Raw genomic sequence first — 15,407 nt, 5'->3', positions numbered from 1 at the left:
CCAGCTGAGCAGCACTGCCCCATGCACGGAGGCGGGCCGCCCCACAGCCTGGCTGCCACTCCATTAAAACTCCATTTGCAGGGCACTCTGCCAGCCCAATCCCCAAGGGAAGCTCTGTGCATGGACACTCGGGGATTGCTCTCCTTGCACGGAGCGAGGCGCCGGGTGCTGCCACTGCTGTGGGAATGGGGGAAGCCCAGGCAGGGCAGCCCTATCACCGTGCCATGGCAGCAGGATGCTGGGAATGCAGCCCCCAAAGGCACGAGAGGCTGAGATTGCTGTGGGGCATGTTGGGAAGATGCTAAAACACTTCACTTGGTTTGGACTGGGGCTTCCCTTGTTTCTTCCGTTCCTAAATTGACCTTCGGTCTCCCTGTCAGCTGGTCCTGCCTGCCACCAGCAGTAATCTTCTGTTAGGTCACAGCTAAAATCAAAGTGCTGCTTACCCTACTGATAGAAGGGGTCACTGAGGAAAAACGTCCTTAAGGCTGCAGACATGACACACAGCCATTTCACGTGCACACACCACTGGGTACTGGGCAGCTCTGCTGAATACCTCCTGTGTTTTTGTCCTTCCCTTCACAACCTCTCAGCAGCACCCAAGTGACAGCTGAGGAGCAGCATCCCCTCTCTCCAGCTCCCTTTCCCCTGTATTAATTTACTGTATGAACATACTAGGTTAAATTTCCTCCATCAGCTCAGTGCTGAATACTCAGAAATGGCTGAAGTTGTTGTGGCTATGGCCCAAGGAAAAGCAGAAAGAAGAGCTGAGGTGATTTATGTCATTTCTGTGTTTAGAAATGAGCATTGCTGCAAACAACAGTAATACTCAGCTTGGCTACTCATCATTGTAAGCAGGATTTGCTCTGCAATATTAACTGTTTTCTGCCACTCTGACCAAAAATGTGAATAATAATTGTGCTGAATATTACAAGAAACATCCTGGCAAGACTCAGTTCAGAAACCCCAAAATAAATTGCAGTTCTGTACTTGGTAAATACGTGATCTTACTGTGCAGAAGCAACAGAATCTGCACATGTTGCTGAAATGCTTTTGCAGACAGAAGAAGAAATATATCTGTAACAGATAACAACACCCCTCCTCACCAATCCTTGTTACCATTTCTCTGTCAGAAGGATAGAACTGCAACTTGTTCCTTCCTATCAAAGGGCAACTCCCAGCCAGGTACTTCATCTCAATCAGATTGCTGCAGTGCTGTTACAGGTACAGCGTGCTGAGCAGAGCTCTTTAGGACCAGAAGCTGAGCTCTCTGGAGTTCCCCATGTCACAGGGCAGGGGACCCTCCCTTCCACTGCTCCACCCAACAAAGGGGAAACCTCAGAGAACTTGTTTTGGGGAAGTCATGTCACCAACCCACACCACCAACACCCCTGGCTTGCAGTCTCCCTGCAGCTCCAGTTCCATGAGCCCAGTAGCAGTATGCTGGCCACCTGAACATGGCTCTGTGAAGGCTAAGTGAAGACATTCTGAAACCCTATAGCCTTCAAGTCGTGTCCCCAAGAAAGGAATGCCCCAGTACAAGCCCCTCCGCTTCTCCTCTCACACTGCTTCAGCTGTTTCTTAACCTTGAATACAGAGGCCCTCAGTAAAACAAAGAAAACACCCTCTGCTTCAGCCTGTTAGATGATGCAAACCCACTTGCTGACCTTTCTGGGTGAACATTTCTCTAGTGTGAATGGGCCAGCTATGATCTCACTACCTTGTCAATGAAGAGGAAGTGGGGAAAGCCTTTTCAATGTTTAATCAAAAGAGGGCTTTTATGCAGTCTGACATCAGGGGAAAATACAAGACAGCTTTCCAACCACATTGTAGAACAGCTGAGAGGCTCTCCAGAACTCTCCCCCTACCTTTCCAGCGACACTTACTCTGGGCCAGCTACTTAATGGCATGAGCAGACATTCAGCTCAGAACGTCAGATTGACAAAAAGCTCATAAAACCATCAATTATATCAAAGCTACAAGAGGATATGACTCTGGAGGGCATAAATATGGATCCTGTTCAGAGATTTCTGGTGTGACAGTGGGGTCAGCCTACAACCTTTACAATGAACATCCTGTTCCTGCTTGACCTCTTGTCCTCCTCCCTCCCCTCCCCCTTCTACTTAATGACTATTTGGAGCAGTCTTGGAGTTTTGGGGGGAAAAAAATGTCCTCCAAAGCTGACTGACGTATATTGATATCGCTGGTGGCAATATATTTACACAGCCACAAAGAGCAGCTGCTCAGCTGAGACTACTTTTAGCTTGCGCCCTATTAAAATGAATGCAAATCTAAAAGCACTCAAAGCATTATCAGAGCACTGAGTGCAAGACTCTGTGTGCTGGGAAGCAGCCCCAGCAGTGACATCCCACCAAGGTGCTGCCAGTTACAGGCTGCATCCTTGAGGCTTCTAGGGAGCCCCTGGGGTCCCTGAGCAACTGAGGACTGCAGTTTCTCTCCCCCATGCACTGCAGGGACAGGTCACAAGAACAGGGCTACTCAGTCCTACCACAAACACCAACACGGTTCACAGTACACAGGACAACTCCTTGCTGGCCACCTCCAACTGCTTTATATCTATTACTTGCAACACAAAATTAATTGGAAGCTGAACCAAACCCGAACAGTAACAGCACTAGATATAACACTGAAGCACTTAGCTGTTCAGCTCCTATTACAACTATAATGCTCCAACTTCTTTGGTTTGCACTCAGCTCTTAGATATGATTCCAGTTTTTTCCCTCATTTTTCATCGTTGCTGCAAAGCCCCCACACAGGACAAGCAGACAAGCAGCAAGCAAGTGCAAATAGAATTGCTTTTGTAAAAAGTGAGGAAATCTCTTCAGACGTTTCTCCAGCTTATCTGGATGTGAAAACATTTTTCAGATGCTCAGAAAAGAAGTCCTGCTCAGATGCCTGCCTGCGTGCATGAAAAAACTCCACATCAACCCAGATGCCACACTTTGTGTTTACAACATACGTGGGTTAACAGCACCTTCCTCAAGAAGAAATCCATTCCAAGTAGAGAGATCAGAGTGTTGTACTGGGCAATTTTATGTTCAAGAACATGGGTTGGTTTCTTTCTTTCTTTTTTTTTTAAAAAAAACAAATTCTGCTCTTAAAATACTCAAAGCAACACGAACTCAGAGCTTTAGCAGTGTAAGTGCTAAGTCTAATCTCCTACATGCAGATGTAAATCAACATTACTTGTTTAAACACTGATAAAAATTAGAACAGAGTGAAACCTAATGAACACAAGAAATATTTCACATAGTATTTACTGGAAAATTGCAACAGGGATTTTGTCTAATGAGTAAATACAGCATGAAGCCGCTGAGTCTTCTATCCCTGGGGTAAGATAATTTGAAACACATTTTTTTCAGATCAAAAGTGTTATGTTGTCAAATATAAAAGCCCAATTTAGGCTGCATAATATTTAATTAAGAAAACAGCATTCCACACTGAGATGTTGTTTTTTGTTGTTTTTTTGTTGTTGTTGTTGGTTTTTGTTTTTTTAAGTCCAATGCCCCTTGAGTCATTTTAACTTCCTAACTGTAAGATTCGCACAGTGCGAGATCATGGGAAAGACACAATCAACTTTATTTTCATTACTAAGAGAAGAAAAAACCTGAAGGGAACCCTGTGGAAACCAAATCCAAACCCAGGATTTTCCAGCAATCATGCCATTTGAAAAGGCCCTTGGCTCACTCAACCAGAGAGGAGCATAGCAGCCAGCCCCTTTGCTAAGAGGATGGGTATTAAAGATCGAGATCATGCAGAACAGGCCACGACACCTGAAGTTCCTACACTTATGAGGAGGTTCTCAGGGCTCTACAGCCCCGCTCTGCTCACCTTGACACTTCTGTGATGTATCCGTGAGGGCTGGCATTTCACACTGCTGGTGTTGCAGCAGCCAGTGCAGCGCTTCACCTCCACGCACGGCGGCCATATCAGGAAGTTGGCCGAGGTGGGATCAATCTGACTCCGAGGTATCTCATATATCACCGTCCGTGTTTTGCAGACAGCCGGGATGGCTTCCTCTGTGAACAGAAGAAATGCACGCTTCCAGGTGAACAGCTGCTCTCACCTCAGAGCACCCACCTAGCGCACACTGCCTATTTATGAGCGGCATCCTTAGCCCGGGGCGAGGCAGTTCTCAGCACCCAGCACTTCCCAACACGCCGGTGCCGAGCACTGTTTGCCTACCACTGCACTGTGGGTGCTGCCCTGGGGGAAAGCTGGACTTGCTCCCAAAAACCCAGCCCTAAAATGCATGATGACAAAGGCTCAGCTCCCAGCAAGCTCAGAGTATATATATATCACTAGGTAAGGCAATCCTGGCTCTTTAGAAGTGACAGCAAGAGGCTTCTCTGCCTTAGCCAGTTCTCCCATACAGCCTCATAGCAACTGCTGAACAGCAGCTGTTATTTTATAGTATTGGGGCAATCACTGCTCACATATATTATCACACCAACATGCAGTACCTGGCAAAGGCAGCCACAGAAGCTGCACTGAGGGTATTTTTAATCACACTCAAATTGGCTGAGCTGGGAAACAACCCGTGCCAGCTTGAAGCTTCTGAGTCTTGAGTTTCCACTTCCACAACCTTAACATCCTCATATGGACTCTGGTCCACACGCCATCAGTGGGCAACAGCCATTTTGTTCTAATTGAAAGTTCTGTGCAAAGTTCTGTGGTTTTATTTTATCTGTTATTTTTGAATAAGGCAAAACCACAAGAGTAGCGTGACTGAGGAACCTGCAGTGTCATTTTCAGCTGAACAAGTTCACTTCTAGGTTCAGGTAAGGTGAGCTTGTCGCTGGCAGCTTCAGCCACACGAGGACCAGAACAAGAGGAATCATAGAATCATAGATTGTTTGAGTTGGAAGGAACCTTTAAAGGTCATCCAGTCCAACTCCCCTGCAACAAGCAGGGACACCCTCAGCTCCGTCCCACTGCACTGCGTGATTGCTGTTGTGAGAAATCCAAACCCCGCATCGTTCTCAACCCAGGGACTGCCTAGGAAGTCAAACCGGTAATTTAAAACGGTCCAGAAAATAATAGCAATCTCAGGGATAGCTCATTTGGTGGTCAGCTCTCTGAAGGCAGCTTGGATGTTTTGCCTTTGAGTGGAAGCAGTGATAGCTTCGGGTCATACGGGGCAGGGAACTGTAATTCTGCCTGCACTTCTTCAGTTACTCCTGAAGCACAAGAAGTTCAGGCTTGGCCTGCACTGTAACATGAAAATCCAGGCCTGGCTTTTAAAGAGGTATGTTTTGGTCATCTGAACAGAGTGAAAATTCTTCTTCTCAATCCCCAGTGCCACGAACTTGACAAAATTAAAGGGTCCAATATAGCAAGGTAGCTGGCAACTCCTCCACGTTATTGAGCATACGCAGTTCCCACTGACTGCTATGGAGAGGTATCCAACACCCAGCAGAGCAAGGTGCCAAGTGCAGCAGACTGTTTCAGAACCGCTGCTCTCCAGAGGCATTCAGTGTGACGAGCATCTTGCCAATTCCCACTGCAAATCCATGCCGACAGCATGCTGTGCTACCCACTGCGGGCAGCCACAGCTCCGTGTTAGAATGCACTGACTCTGAATTACCCTAAATAGATAAGAACGTGGATGCTTTCCACCACCAAGTAAAATGGTCAAACAGGTCTAATCAGATGAACAAGCGCTGCTTACAAAAACCGCCCTCACATTCCTCAGCATCCATTTAACGGGGGATCTGGACTTGACTGGATTGCCTTCATTAGTGTTTAATGAGAAAAAAATCCCCTGTAAACATGCCTGGTGCTCAACACAACGACGAAATGAATGTCCCAGTGTTTCCATCAATGGCTTTTAATTTTTCGGATAAACTGTTTTTTCCTTTTGAATAAAGAGTCAAGCTGTTTCCTTTCGTGGAGCTTCTGTACTGAAAACCCTACCAACTGTTGATGTTTTTTTTAAAGCAAACGGCTGTAGCTGTTCCCCACACTATGAATTATACATTGAATATCACAGCGTTTTCTAACCAAGGTCTAGCTTTGTAACATGCTGCAACAGGAAAGTGAATGTAAAGAATTTGTGCTCGTCTGTCTGCTACGGCCAGCCTCCACAAGACAGATTCTCAGGCAGCAGCCCATTTTGTGCAAACAGAAAAGCAGAAGCTAGAAATGGCCTTTTTTCCTTTTTGTGCACATCCCATTCTTCCAGTGAAACGCCCTGCTTGGCTGACCAAAAACACCCCTCTGTTCTTCCTCCCCGAGTACAAACAGCTTGTTTCTTACCAATGCTTCTTTTTCTGCGAATGGGCACAGGACGGTTCTCTTGCACATGTTTAGCAGAATGAACACTATAAGACCTCAAGTTTGCCTCTGAAACATCATCATATCCTGAAAGAGGAAACAAAGTATTAAACCTCAGCACCGTTATTAGCAGGAAAGCTGCTAACAGTGCTGTTCCATACATATAAAACTGCACAAGTCCAAATTGTGCTGCAATTAATCAAACGTAATTCCTATCAACACAAGGGTATAAGGCAGGGAAGACATAAACATGAAATGCCACATGTAAGTATGCACAGCACAATTCTGACACCCGTTTTACTGAAAGCCCCCCCCAAAGCATGCACTCTGTGATACAGAACTGCATCTAAAGCAAAACACATGCACTTGTTACGTGAAAGGCAGAGTAAAACTTCTCTTACTGGAAAGGTGTAGAAATAAGATCAACAGTATTTCATAGGAAATGTTTCTTAGGAGAAGTTTAGTGAACTCTGGCATGAGGCTACAGTAGAAAACAGTGCTACACACCCAACAGCAACAATGCTGCCTCTGTACATTTTCTCTAGCTTGGTTTCCACGACTGTACCGGGACAGAATCAAAAGCACAAATAACTAGCGTGGCTTTCCTTTTAGCCTCTCCATTGCAGAACAAATCCCCTGTGAAGTATCCTAACCTTTGGAGGGGCATCTGAAGCTACTGCAAACTCTGGGACTGCATCCAGGCTCGTCTTGTTCCCTAAATAAGCCTACCACATGGGTTAAAGGGCCATGAGAAAAAGCAAAGACTGAAAACTTGGCATTTAATTTATCATTAGAAAAACAACAAAATAACTGCTACAACTATTTGGTTTTGTTAAATGAAGCAGTCCAGGTCGTGTCCCATGCAGTGGGGTTCTGAAAACAGCAAGCACAGTCTGCAAACAGTGGGTCAGGCAGACGTAAGCATGCTGAGGACTGCGTGCAGAGTTCAGTACAGCAAACTAAGATATTTAGCACTCTGCTTCTTGGAGTGCCCTCCATAATGTCAATGGACAGTTTCAAGGTTTTGCTGCCGGTTCCAAAGAAAACAGCCAAATACACCAAAAAAATGTAAATGGTTTGTACTCAGTTACGCTCTCTCCATGTCAGCAATGCCTACATCCCTCTGTCTTCTGCACTGTCACGCTCCCTGCTTTCAGTTCACCTTGCATGCACAGCTGCCTGTGACTCTGCAAGCAGCTTTGACCTCTGCTTTATTAGTAACAGTCTCCCTGAGGGCATGCCCTACACGTAAACCTGCTTCTTCTCTTCAGCCTCCAAGAAATCCTGCCCTAAAGAGATGCAACTCATGGAATAACCTGCAGAGCTGGCTAAGACATGAAGACAAATGTCTCCAACACCTTAAGAAGAGCTCTATGCCTGAGCATATACCATCACTATTTGGAAAACAGTACTGTATGTAACTGAAACAAGATTAAATGAGAGTAAAAAAAAAAAAATAGGGCCAGGAAGCCCCATCAATCCGCTTTTCCTCATCAGCAGAACAGATCCTTGTCTGAAATAAGTCGGTGTGAAATCCAGAGTTTCAATCTACCAGATAAGTAGGCTCCTTCCACCAATGCAGAGCACTTGCTTCCCATTGACTGCAGTGAGAAATTTTGGAACCGAACAGATTAGCTGACTATGGGCCTTATTTGCAATCCCAGCCCTGTAATGTAACATAGCAATGACTAATGCATTTTATTTCTGCTTTTATTGCACCCCATACTCCACAAAATTCATCTGTGGGGTAAACAGAATGGCTTGCCTGAGATCCCACAGGAAGTTTGCAACTGCGCTGGGGAACAGAGCCAGGTCTCCTGCATCCCATTCCAATGGCAGCGAGCCATCCACCTGACCCCAAATGCTGTTATGCAAAATGAGGATCCGTTCTGATCTTCCTCCAGCCTTTTTCTGCTTCCTAACGCCCAGCCACCCAACACCTTAATGCTGACGTCCTTCTTGGCAAGTTCAGGTTGTCACAGCCTCTCCCTCGCTTTGAGGCAATGAAGAGATACTCAGAAGAAAGCAGCAGGAACGCTGCTCAGTGCGAGATCTAAGCAAGGCTCAGAGCAAGAAGCATCTCTGTGCGCACTCAAACAGAGTTTAAAAAGGATTAAAGACAACACTAATGCTGCTAACCCTAACTGCTCAGTGGGCATAGCCATCTTGCTGAAAAGAGAAGCTGCCAGTGATGCCAGCCTAAGCCACAGGTCCTAATGCTTTATTCAACACGCTGCCATAGCTTCCTTTTAGCATGACTGATTCCTTGCTTTCTTGTTTAAAGAAAAGAGTAAGACTAAAGGAATAGTATGATCAGTTAACCAATATGTTTAGCCATGTGCTTATATCTAACTGCTCAACTCAGCTGCAATTAGCCATATTCCATCATCATGTTTATAAAGCAAAATGACATGTCGAGGAGCATGTGTTGCTTATAAGACGACTCCTAAGGTGAAGAAGGCCTCTGGCTCATGCTGCATCTCACTGTCTCACTACATATCTTAGGCATGTATATCATTTTGTAAGTTCACATCTCGTTGTGGTGGTTAAAAAGAAAAAATTTAAGCAGCTAGCACAGCAAAGTGCCAAACAAGTTCCAGTCAAACCCCAATGCATTATGCAACACAAATTGTATTATTTCTATCGCCAAAGCAACGATGCTGCTTTTTTTTCTTTAATAAATAGCATTAAGGAGCACATGGTTGGTGTCAGACAACACTGTAATGCTAAAGGCACTCCTTCTCCTCTTGACCCCCACTGGCATTTCAGAGCAGTTCCATTTCCCAATGAAGCCCAAAGAAAAATCACTGCACTGAAAAATCAGAAAGACAGTTTTGGATTCCATATATCACTCTAAACAGGCAGACAGAAGATTTTATTGCACTTCATTAAAACAACAATGCCACAGTAATTACAAATGACTCTCTCCAGTCTGACTTTAAAGAAACCCAATGCCTAATCTACAACCTGCCAGAAAGATTCCTCAACAAATCACACCTTAATTTGTATCAGTTTTTTCCACCGATGTATTGACTTGGGAACATGAAGTTGCAGGACAAGGTCTTCCAGCTCTTAGCAAAGAAAATGGAGGTTTATGGGTGCTGAGCACCTCACAAAAAGGGCCTGAGAGCAGAAAGCTCAGGAATGGGCAGTTAGTTCTTCGCTTAGAAATTGAACGCTGCTTGTCACTAAGCAAAGATGGAGGATGCTGCACTGTGCCAGATTAATTAAGTTCTTTTTTAACATTTTAATAATAAAAAAAAATGCTTTTCATGGCAGCTGATCAAGAAATTTCTCCGTAATCTCTCACGTACTGACAACATGTCAATGCTGGGTAGAAAAACTCTTGCAATCAGCTTTGGTCAATCCATTAGTGTAGCTGAAATTGTTCTTTTTTGTCAGCCTGGCATTTTTCCACGAGGTCATGGAGTATAAATCACAGAGCTCCTGCGACACTCTGCCAATACGTGATTACTCTTCTCCCAAAAAAAGCAAGTGGAAAGCATCCTGAGACTACTGTTACTTTATATTTGTCATTTTATATTTTCACATTGCCATCTCCTTCCTGAGCAACTTTATGTGCGAGGTACAGTCACCAACATAAGCAGCCCTAACACGAACCCTTCTAGATGTCACTTGGATGCACATCCAAGAAGAGTAGGTCCAAGATTTCTAGTACCAACTGCAGGAGCTGGGGAAATTCTCAGCCTCCCTGCTTCCAGGAATTTGGTGTAAGGTACAATAAAGCGAGATGGTCTGTCTTACAAATCGGTCCTAGAGCCAGAAAGCCCAAGGCAACGTCAATCTGTTTGATCTCCTTTCTGACTGATGCAAAATATGCCCTCCTGACATTCAAATGCAGGAATAGAGGCCATTAAGTTTTCAACTTTGATCTGTTAAAGGAAATGTAAGTAGCAGCCTGCAAGGTCCTGTTTTGTTTAGGTTGGTTTTTTCCTCTTCTTCGATGGGATCTGCCAACTGTAAGGGAAGAGGAGATCCTCCACCTGCCTCAGAGAAGCGCAGGAGGCAGACGCCCGCCTCTCATCATGCTTAAGAGGTGCAAGGCAAGCTAACATCACATTGTAACATCTCTAATTGGTGCACCACCCCAAAAGCCACAAAGTCAACAGAAGGTTTTCCAATAGACTGAGCACTGGGACACAGCCCACAAACCCTTCGTTTAGAAGTTCCTCCATCAGCACAGAGCTGCTCTGCCAGTTCTTACTCACGGGCCGCTCCATTCGCGTGGCCTAAGCTGACCCTGCGGTTGATGCCCTTAAACCATGCAGCGAAACACACTCAGCCCAGCTTCCCCAGGCAGGGAGAGGACTGGGGAAGTCTGTTCCCAGCAGGAGGCAAACATAAGAGGTGATGAAATGAGCTCTGCCTCCCACAGGACAGATGGGAGAGGTGAAGCGCGAGGAGAGAAACCACGCTGCAAAGCCAAGGGGAGCTTTCAGAGGCGGAATGTAGGAAATGCCCCCGTTTTGGTGAGTTAGTCTGCTAGTAGTAAATCTGAACTCCGCACGCTGCAGCTGCCTACTTCCTGGGAGCGTGTGTGCTTTCTGTTTTAAATAAGGTCAGCTGCTGCTCTCCATCGTGCCAACGAACGCCCAGCACTGACTCACATCCCAGTATTAACTCAACATACAAGGCTGTTTTCTGACGTGAACGCAGCGTTTTCGTGCTGCCTTTGCAGGGGTTTCTCCTCAGATCGGACATGCAGCACCAGGCTCTGACAAACTGGCCCGGATTGTCTTTTTGTGAAAACAATGATAAGCTCCATGTTGGGTAGTGTTTTTCTTTAAGTAATACGACAGATGGTCTGGGGGTGTCGTTTCTAATTTTATGAAGGGGGTTATCAGTCATCTCTGCGCTACAATATAGCGACCAAATCTGTCAGAATACAAGAAAAGCCTGCCCACTCTGACTTACAAAACTTACTTTCCCAATTAAAAATGCATGCTTTGCATGGCAGGAAAGAAAACGACTCTTCTTCCTTCGTTTTCCACAAGATTCTGCCTCGTTACTCAGTAATATCAGACATTTTCTGCATGCGTGCCCCATCCTGCAAACACTTCCCGTAGAAGATCATTCTTAATTCTCAAGTCCACCCACTGAGTTTAAACAGGGCTACTCGCATGCAGAAGGGCTGGCAGCACCATGCACTGAAACGAAGGAGCAGATATCTGCTGGAGTGTTTAATTCTGTTCCTTGAGTCAAATCAGTACGTGCCATAAAGGAGAAATACAGCTACTGCACAGGCCCTCACCAAACCAGACCTTCCCTAAACGCAACGACAGCCCTAAAGAAATACACACATTTCAGAAAGATCATCTCACCAACAGCATTCAAAACACAGCTGATCTGCTAAGCCAAGCCTGTATTACAGACAGTAAACAGGCCCAATCCTGTTAGCTGAAGAAAACACGGTAATTCCAATGTTGGATTAGTCACTCTGATAACCCCTCAGTAGGCATTACTCACGGCAGCAGAGACCGTGCCCAGAAAGCATACAGGCAGGTAGGAAGGAGCAGCGACTGCCTGTGGAGATCCAACCCTGCCTATGCAGCTCAGCATGTGTGCAAACAGAGCAGACACAGGCTGAAAGGCCGAATATTTTATTTTTTAATATTGTTTTGAGTTCACGTCTTAAGGCATTACCATTTCACAGTGAAATAGTGAAATATGCATGCCTCGTTTCTCTAATGGTTTCTAAATTGACACGTTGCATGGAAACAGCAGAACGAAGCTGTAAACTCGCGGCTGACCTCTTCAGTTTTTGGTCACACATCCTCTGGTTAATATTTGCCACGAGGTAAATAATTCTTTCCTGAAATACATTTCTCTCCCCTGCTACACGCACTGATGGATTCAGCTCCCGCCACCACTTGTCTGCTTGCCTCAGTGGAGCCCTGTGAACTTTTGCTCTCTTTTAAAAATGAAGCACGGCCTATCTGCAAATGCAGATGTACTCTGGTAGCTACAGAGCACTGACTTAAATACGGCATTCCAAAACCCCAGCGCTCAGCTCCAGCCCTTCTGCAGCACGGCCCTCCTCTGATTTCAGCAGTAGCACACTTGTCTGGTCCAAAGCAGCATTCAGTGGGGAGATGTGCACTGCATCCCCCTCCTCCGCTGTGAAAGCTTCAACTGCACTGATGATGGAGCACTGCTCTCCAAAAATACTAAAGCAATGCCAACAGATTTGGTAATTACTAATTGGTCTCTACGGTAAAGTACTGCGCCAAGAAAGAAACACTCTCATTTTCAGTATAATGGGAAACTCTGCTCCCTAATCACGTGAAAATTGAAAGCTATGTCTGTAAGACACCTTCCAAGCGTGCTGTCCTCCTGCTCCTTAACGCAGCGCTACACCAAAGGCGATGAGTTGCACTCTAGAAGGATCCTGCAACTCTGAATGAAGGTGACTGAACCTGGCACAGCCCTTACAAAAACACACAGCATATGGTTTAGAAAGAGATGGCCCCGTACCAACGCAAGCAAGAACTCATTCATTTCTCTCCATGTTTGCTCCTCAGAGCGATGCGGGTTTCCCTTGGGCACATCAAAGGCATCGGGTTTATTCTCTCACAACTAAGGCACAAAATCACCAGGAGCAAAGTGCATCCAGTGAAACCAACGATAAGCCAGCCGGCAGTCCTGCACCGCTCCGCCTGATTTACTGCTGCAACGATCTGTTTGAACTGCACGTTCTCACTACACCCATTTGCATGCCTAATGATGCAGAAAATAACCCCGCGCTGTTTTCTTTTGGGGAAAGTGTATTTGTCAGGGTGAGCTCCATGCACAGGTTCCTGCTCAAAATCAGCGCGGACCGTTTATTTTCCTTTTAATAAAGCCCAGCACTTGAAGAGACATTACTTCATTCATAAATATTGTTTCAAATATTTTAAATACCTCTAGGACAGTAGTTTAAAGATAACAGAGCAATGCAAGAACAACAGCAACCCTTACGGAAATTCTTCTCCGCCGAGAGACGGAGAACTCTGAAAACACTGAGGGTCACCGGGTCCCTCTCCACCCCGAACCCCACGAAGTTTGAACTCCCGAGCGGCCCCGTGGCCGCCGCCTCCCTCGGCAGCGCAGCTCCCCGCGCGGAGCGGAGCGGTGCCTCCCCCCGGGGCGGCGGCGGCCGCCGGCGCGGAAGGAAGGAGGACGGGACTAATTTACCTACGGAGTCAATCTCCAGGAGGCGCTGCAAGTCGCGGATGCTGTGGATCTCGCTGTGCGCCAGCCGCTCGATCAGCTCCTGCGGGATCTCGGCCTCCTTCAAAGACACACACACACACACACCGCGGGTCAGCGCGCAGCCCCGCGCGGCGCTCCGCGGCCGGGGGATGGGCACGGGGATTCCAAGAGGACGCGGGGTGCCGCGGGGCGCGTTTGGATCGAGCGGGGGAAAGATTCGCCCCCGGCTCCGCCGCCTGCCGGAGCGCACCCGCGGGGCTGCGCCACGGCTCGGCCGAGCACCTCGGCGCGGTTGGGCTCTGGGCTGCCGGGCTCGGTGCCCGCCGGAACCGCGCCGCTTCTCCCCGAGCCTCCCCGGCCCCCTCTGGGAGCCCACCCGCAGAGCCGCCCGCAGAAGTTTGCCCGAACGGGTTGAAAGTTCGCGGCGGTCCCGGCTCTACCGGAGCGGGGAGGGTACCGCAGCCCCTGGGCCGGGAAAAGTTGGAGCCGCCCCGCAGCGCCGAGCGGCGCGCAGCCCCCGCCCGACGGCACCTGTAGCAAAGCCCGGGACGCGGCCTCGCCGATCGGCCCCCCCCGGGCCTCAACCCCCGATCTGCGCTCAGCTCGGGGTCCGCACCCAACCCGTGCCCGCACCCCGCTCGTGCCGTTCCCGCAGCGCTGCCGGCTGCGCTGCGCGCTGCGCTGTGCGCCGCGGGGGCGGCCGCTGCCGGGCGGCTCCGCTCCCGCTCTGTTTGCAAATAACCGCAGCCCGTTTGTACCCGGGGGGCGTGAATCTCTCTATTATATATCCTATAAACATGTGGGTACGCATATATATCTATATTATTTTTTTCAAGCGCAGCCAACAGCCCCGGAGCGGAATGCACGGTCATTCCCCGTGCCGATGGCACGCACGAAATGGCAACTTGCTTTCTGCCTCGCGGGGCTGGGCGGGTGCCTCCGGCCGGGCCGAGGCGCGGGGATGCCCGCGGGCCCCAGGTGGGCACAGCCGCAGCCCTTCCCCGCCCCGAGCCCCGGCTGCGGCGTCCCCCCGGGCACCGAGAACGCGGCGAAGCTCTCGCACCTACCTCGCAGGAGGTAAAGGACAGGTAGCCAAAACCTATCAGCAAAACGCAAGCCCAGGTCCTCATCGCGGTCTAGTGCACTTTAGATACGGAGGGAAGGCAACGCTGATGGAGAGGAGCTGCAGGCCGGCTCCTGCCGCGCAGAAATTCAGTACCATCCCTCAGGGGAAAGGCAGCGGGGTGGCTTCGGGGGTCCTCCGCATCCAGGGTGGCTCGGGGCTGCCTCGGCGTGGCGGTGCTGGAATTACGGCGCTGCCGCTGTTTGTACGTTCCCCTCCAACGGGAGCGCGGCCGCTCTCCTTTCTGCCGCTCTCGCTCGCTCCTCTTGGCTCTAAGGACTAGACCAGCCGGTACTTCTGCATATTTGCTTAGATCAGACCAAAGTGAAACCCAAGGAGTCGATCCGGAGCGCAGCCGAAACGCCCATCACCTGTGTGGGGCGGCTCGCCCCCCTGGCGGGCGGCGCTGGGTCCCGCCTCCCCCCGCGGCCGCTCTGCGCCGGGACCGGCGGAGCTTTGGATTTGCCGGCGTCTCCCCCCGCCCCGCCGGGCCGCACTGCACCCTCTCCCCGCTTTTTTTCTCGCAAAAAGGGCGAAAAATAAAATTACTGATACGGATCGAAACGTTTCTCTCTCTGAGAACAGTCCGTTCGGGGTTGAGATTTAAAAAAGGGAATTAATTAACAAATAATAGCAGCGATAAATCGGAGCAATACTGCGAGATCTCGAGGGCTGCCTTGGTGCAGTTCCTTCCTCACTTTGCACGGGAGAAAAAGGAAAAAAAAAAAAAAAAAAAAAAGAAAAAAAAAAAGAGGAGGAAGGAAAAAAATTTATA

At 48.3% G+C, this 15,407-nt stretch overlaps 1 protein-coding gene across 6 annotated transcripts in view; it reads right to left on the bottom strand.

Annotated features, from left to right (window-relative positions):
- PDGFA (platelet derived growth factor subunit A) overlaps positions 1–15,041 on the bottom strand; it is a 33,877-nt gene extending 18,836 nt beyond the window's left edge. For all 6 annotated transcript variants that reach the window (XR_006170381.1, XR_006170379.1, XR_006170380.1 and 3 more), the window contains exons 1-4: positions 14,577–15,041; positions 13,492–13,588; positions 6,280–6,384; positions 3,853–4,040 (exon numbers count right to left, since the gene is read on the bottom strand). Coding sequence is in view for 3 of the 6 variants with exons in the window: in XM_042827735.1 (XP_042683669.1) it covers positions 3,853–4,040; positions 6,280–6,384; positions 13,492–13,588; positions 14,577–14,639 (453 nt within the window). In the remaining 3 variants the exon portion in view is untranslated. The remainder of the gene's footprint in view (positions 1–3,852; positions 4,041–6,279; positions 6,385–13,491; positions 13,589–14,576) is intronic.
- Between the last annotated feature and the right edge of the window lie 366 nt (positions 15,042–15,407).

This window comes from Centrocercus urophasianus, unplaced genomic scaffold (assembly GCF_019232065.1).
Source record: "Centrocercus urophasianus isolate 14NV4802_14NV808 unplaced genomic scaffold, USGS_Curo_1.0 seq_29, whole genome shotgun sequence".
NCBI classification, from domain to species: Eukaryota; Metazoa; Chordata; class Aves; order Galliformes; family Phasianidae; genus Centrocercus; species Centrocercus urophasianus.
This window is presented reverse-complemented; position numbering and strand designations above follow the sequence as displayed.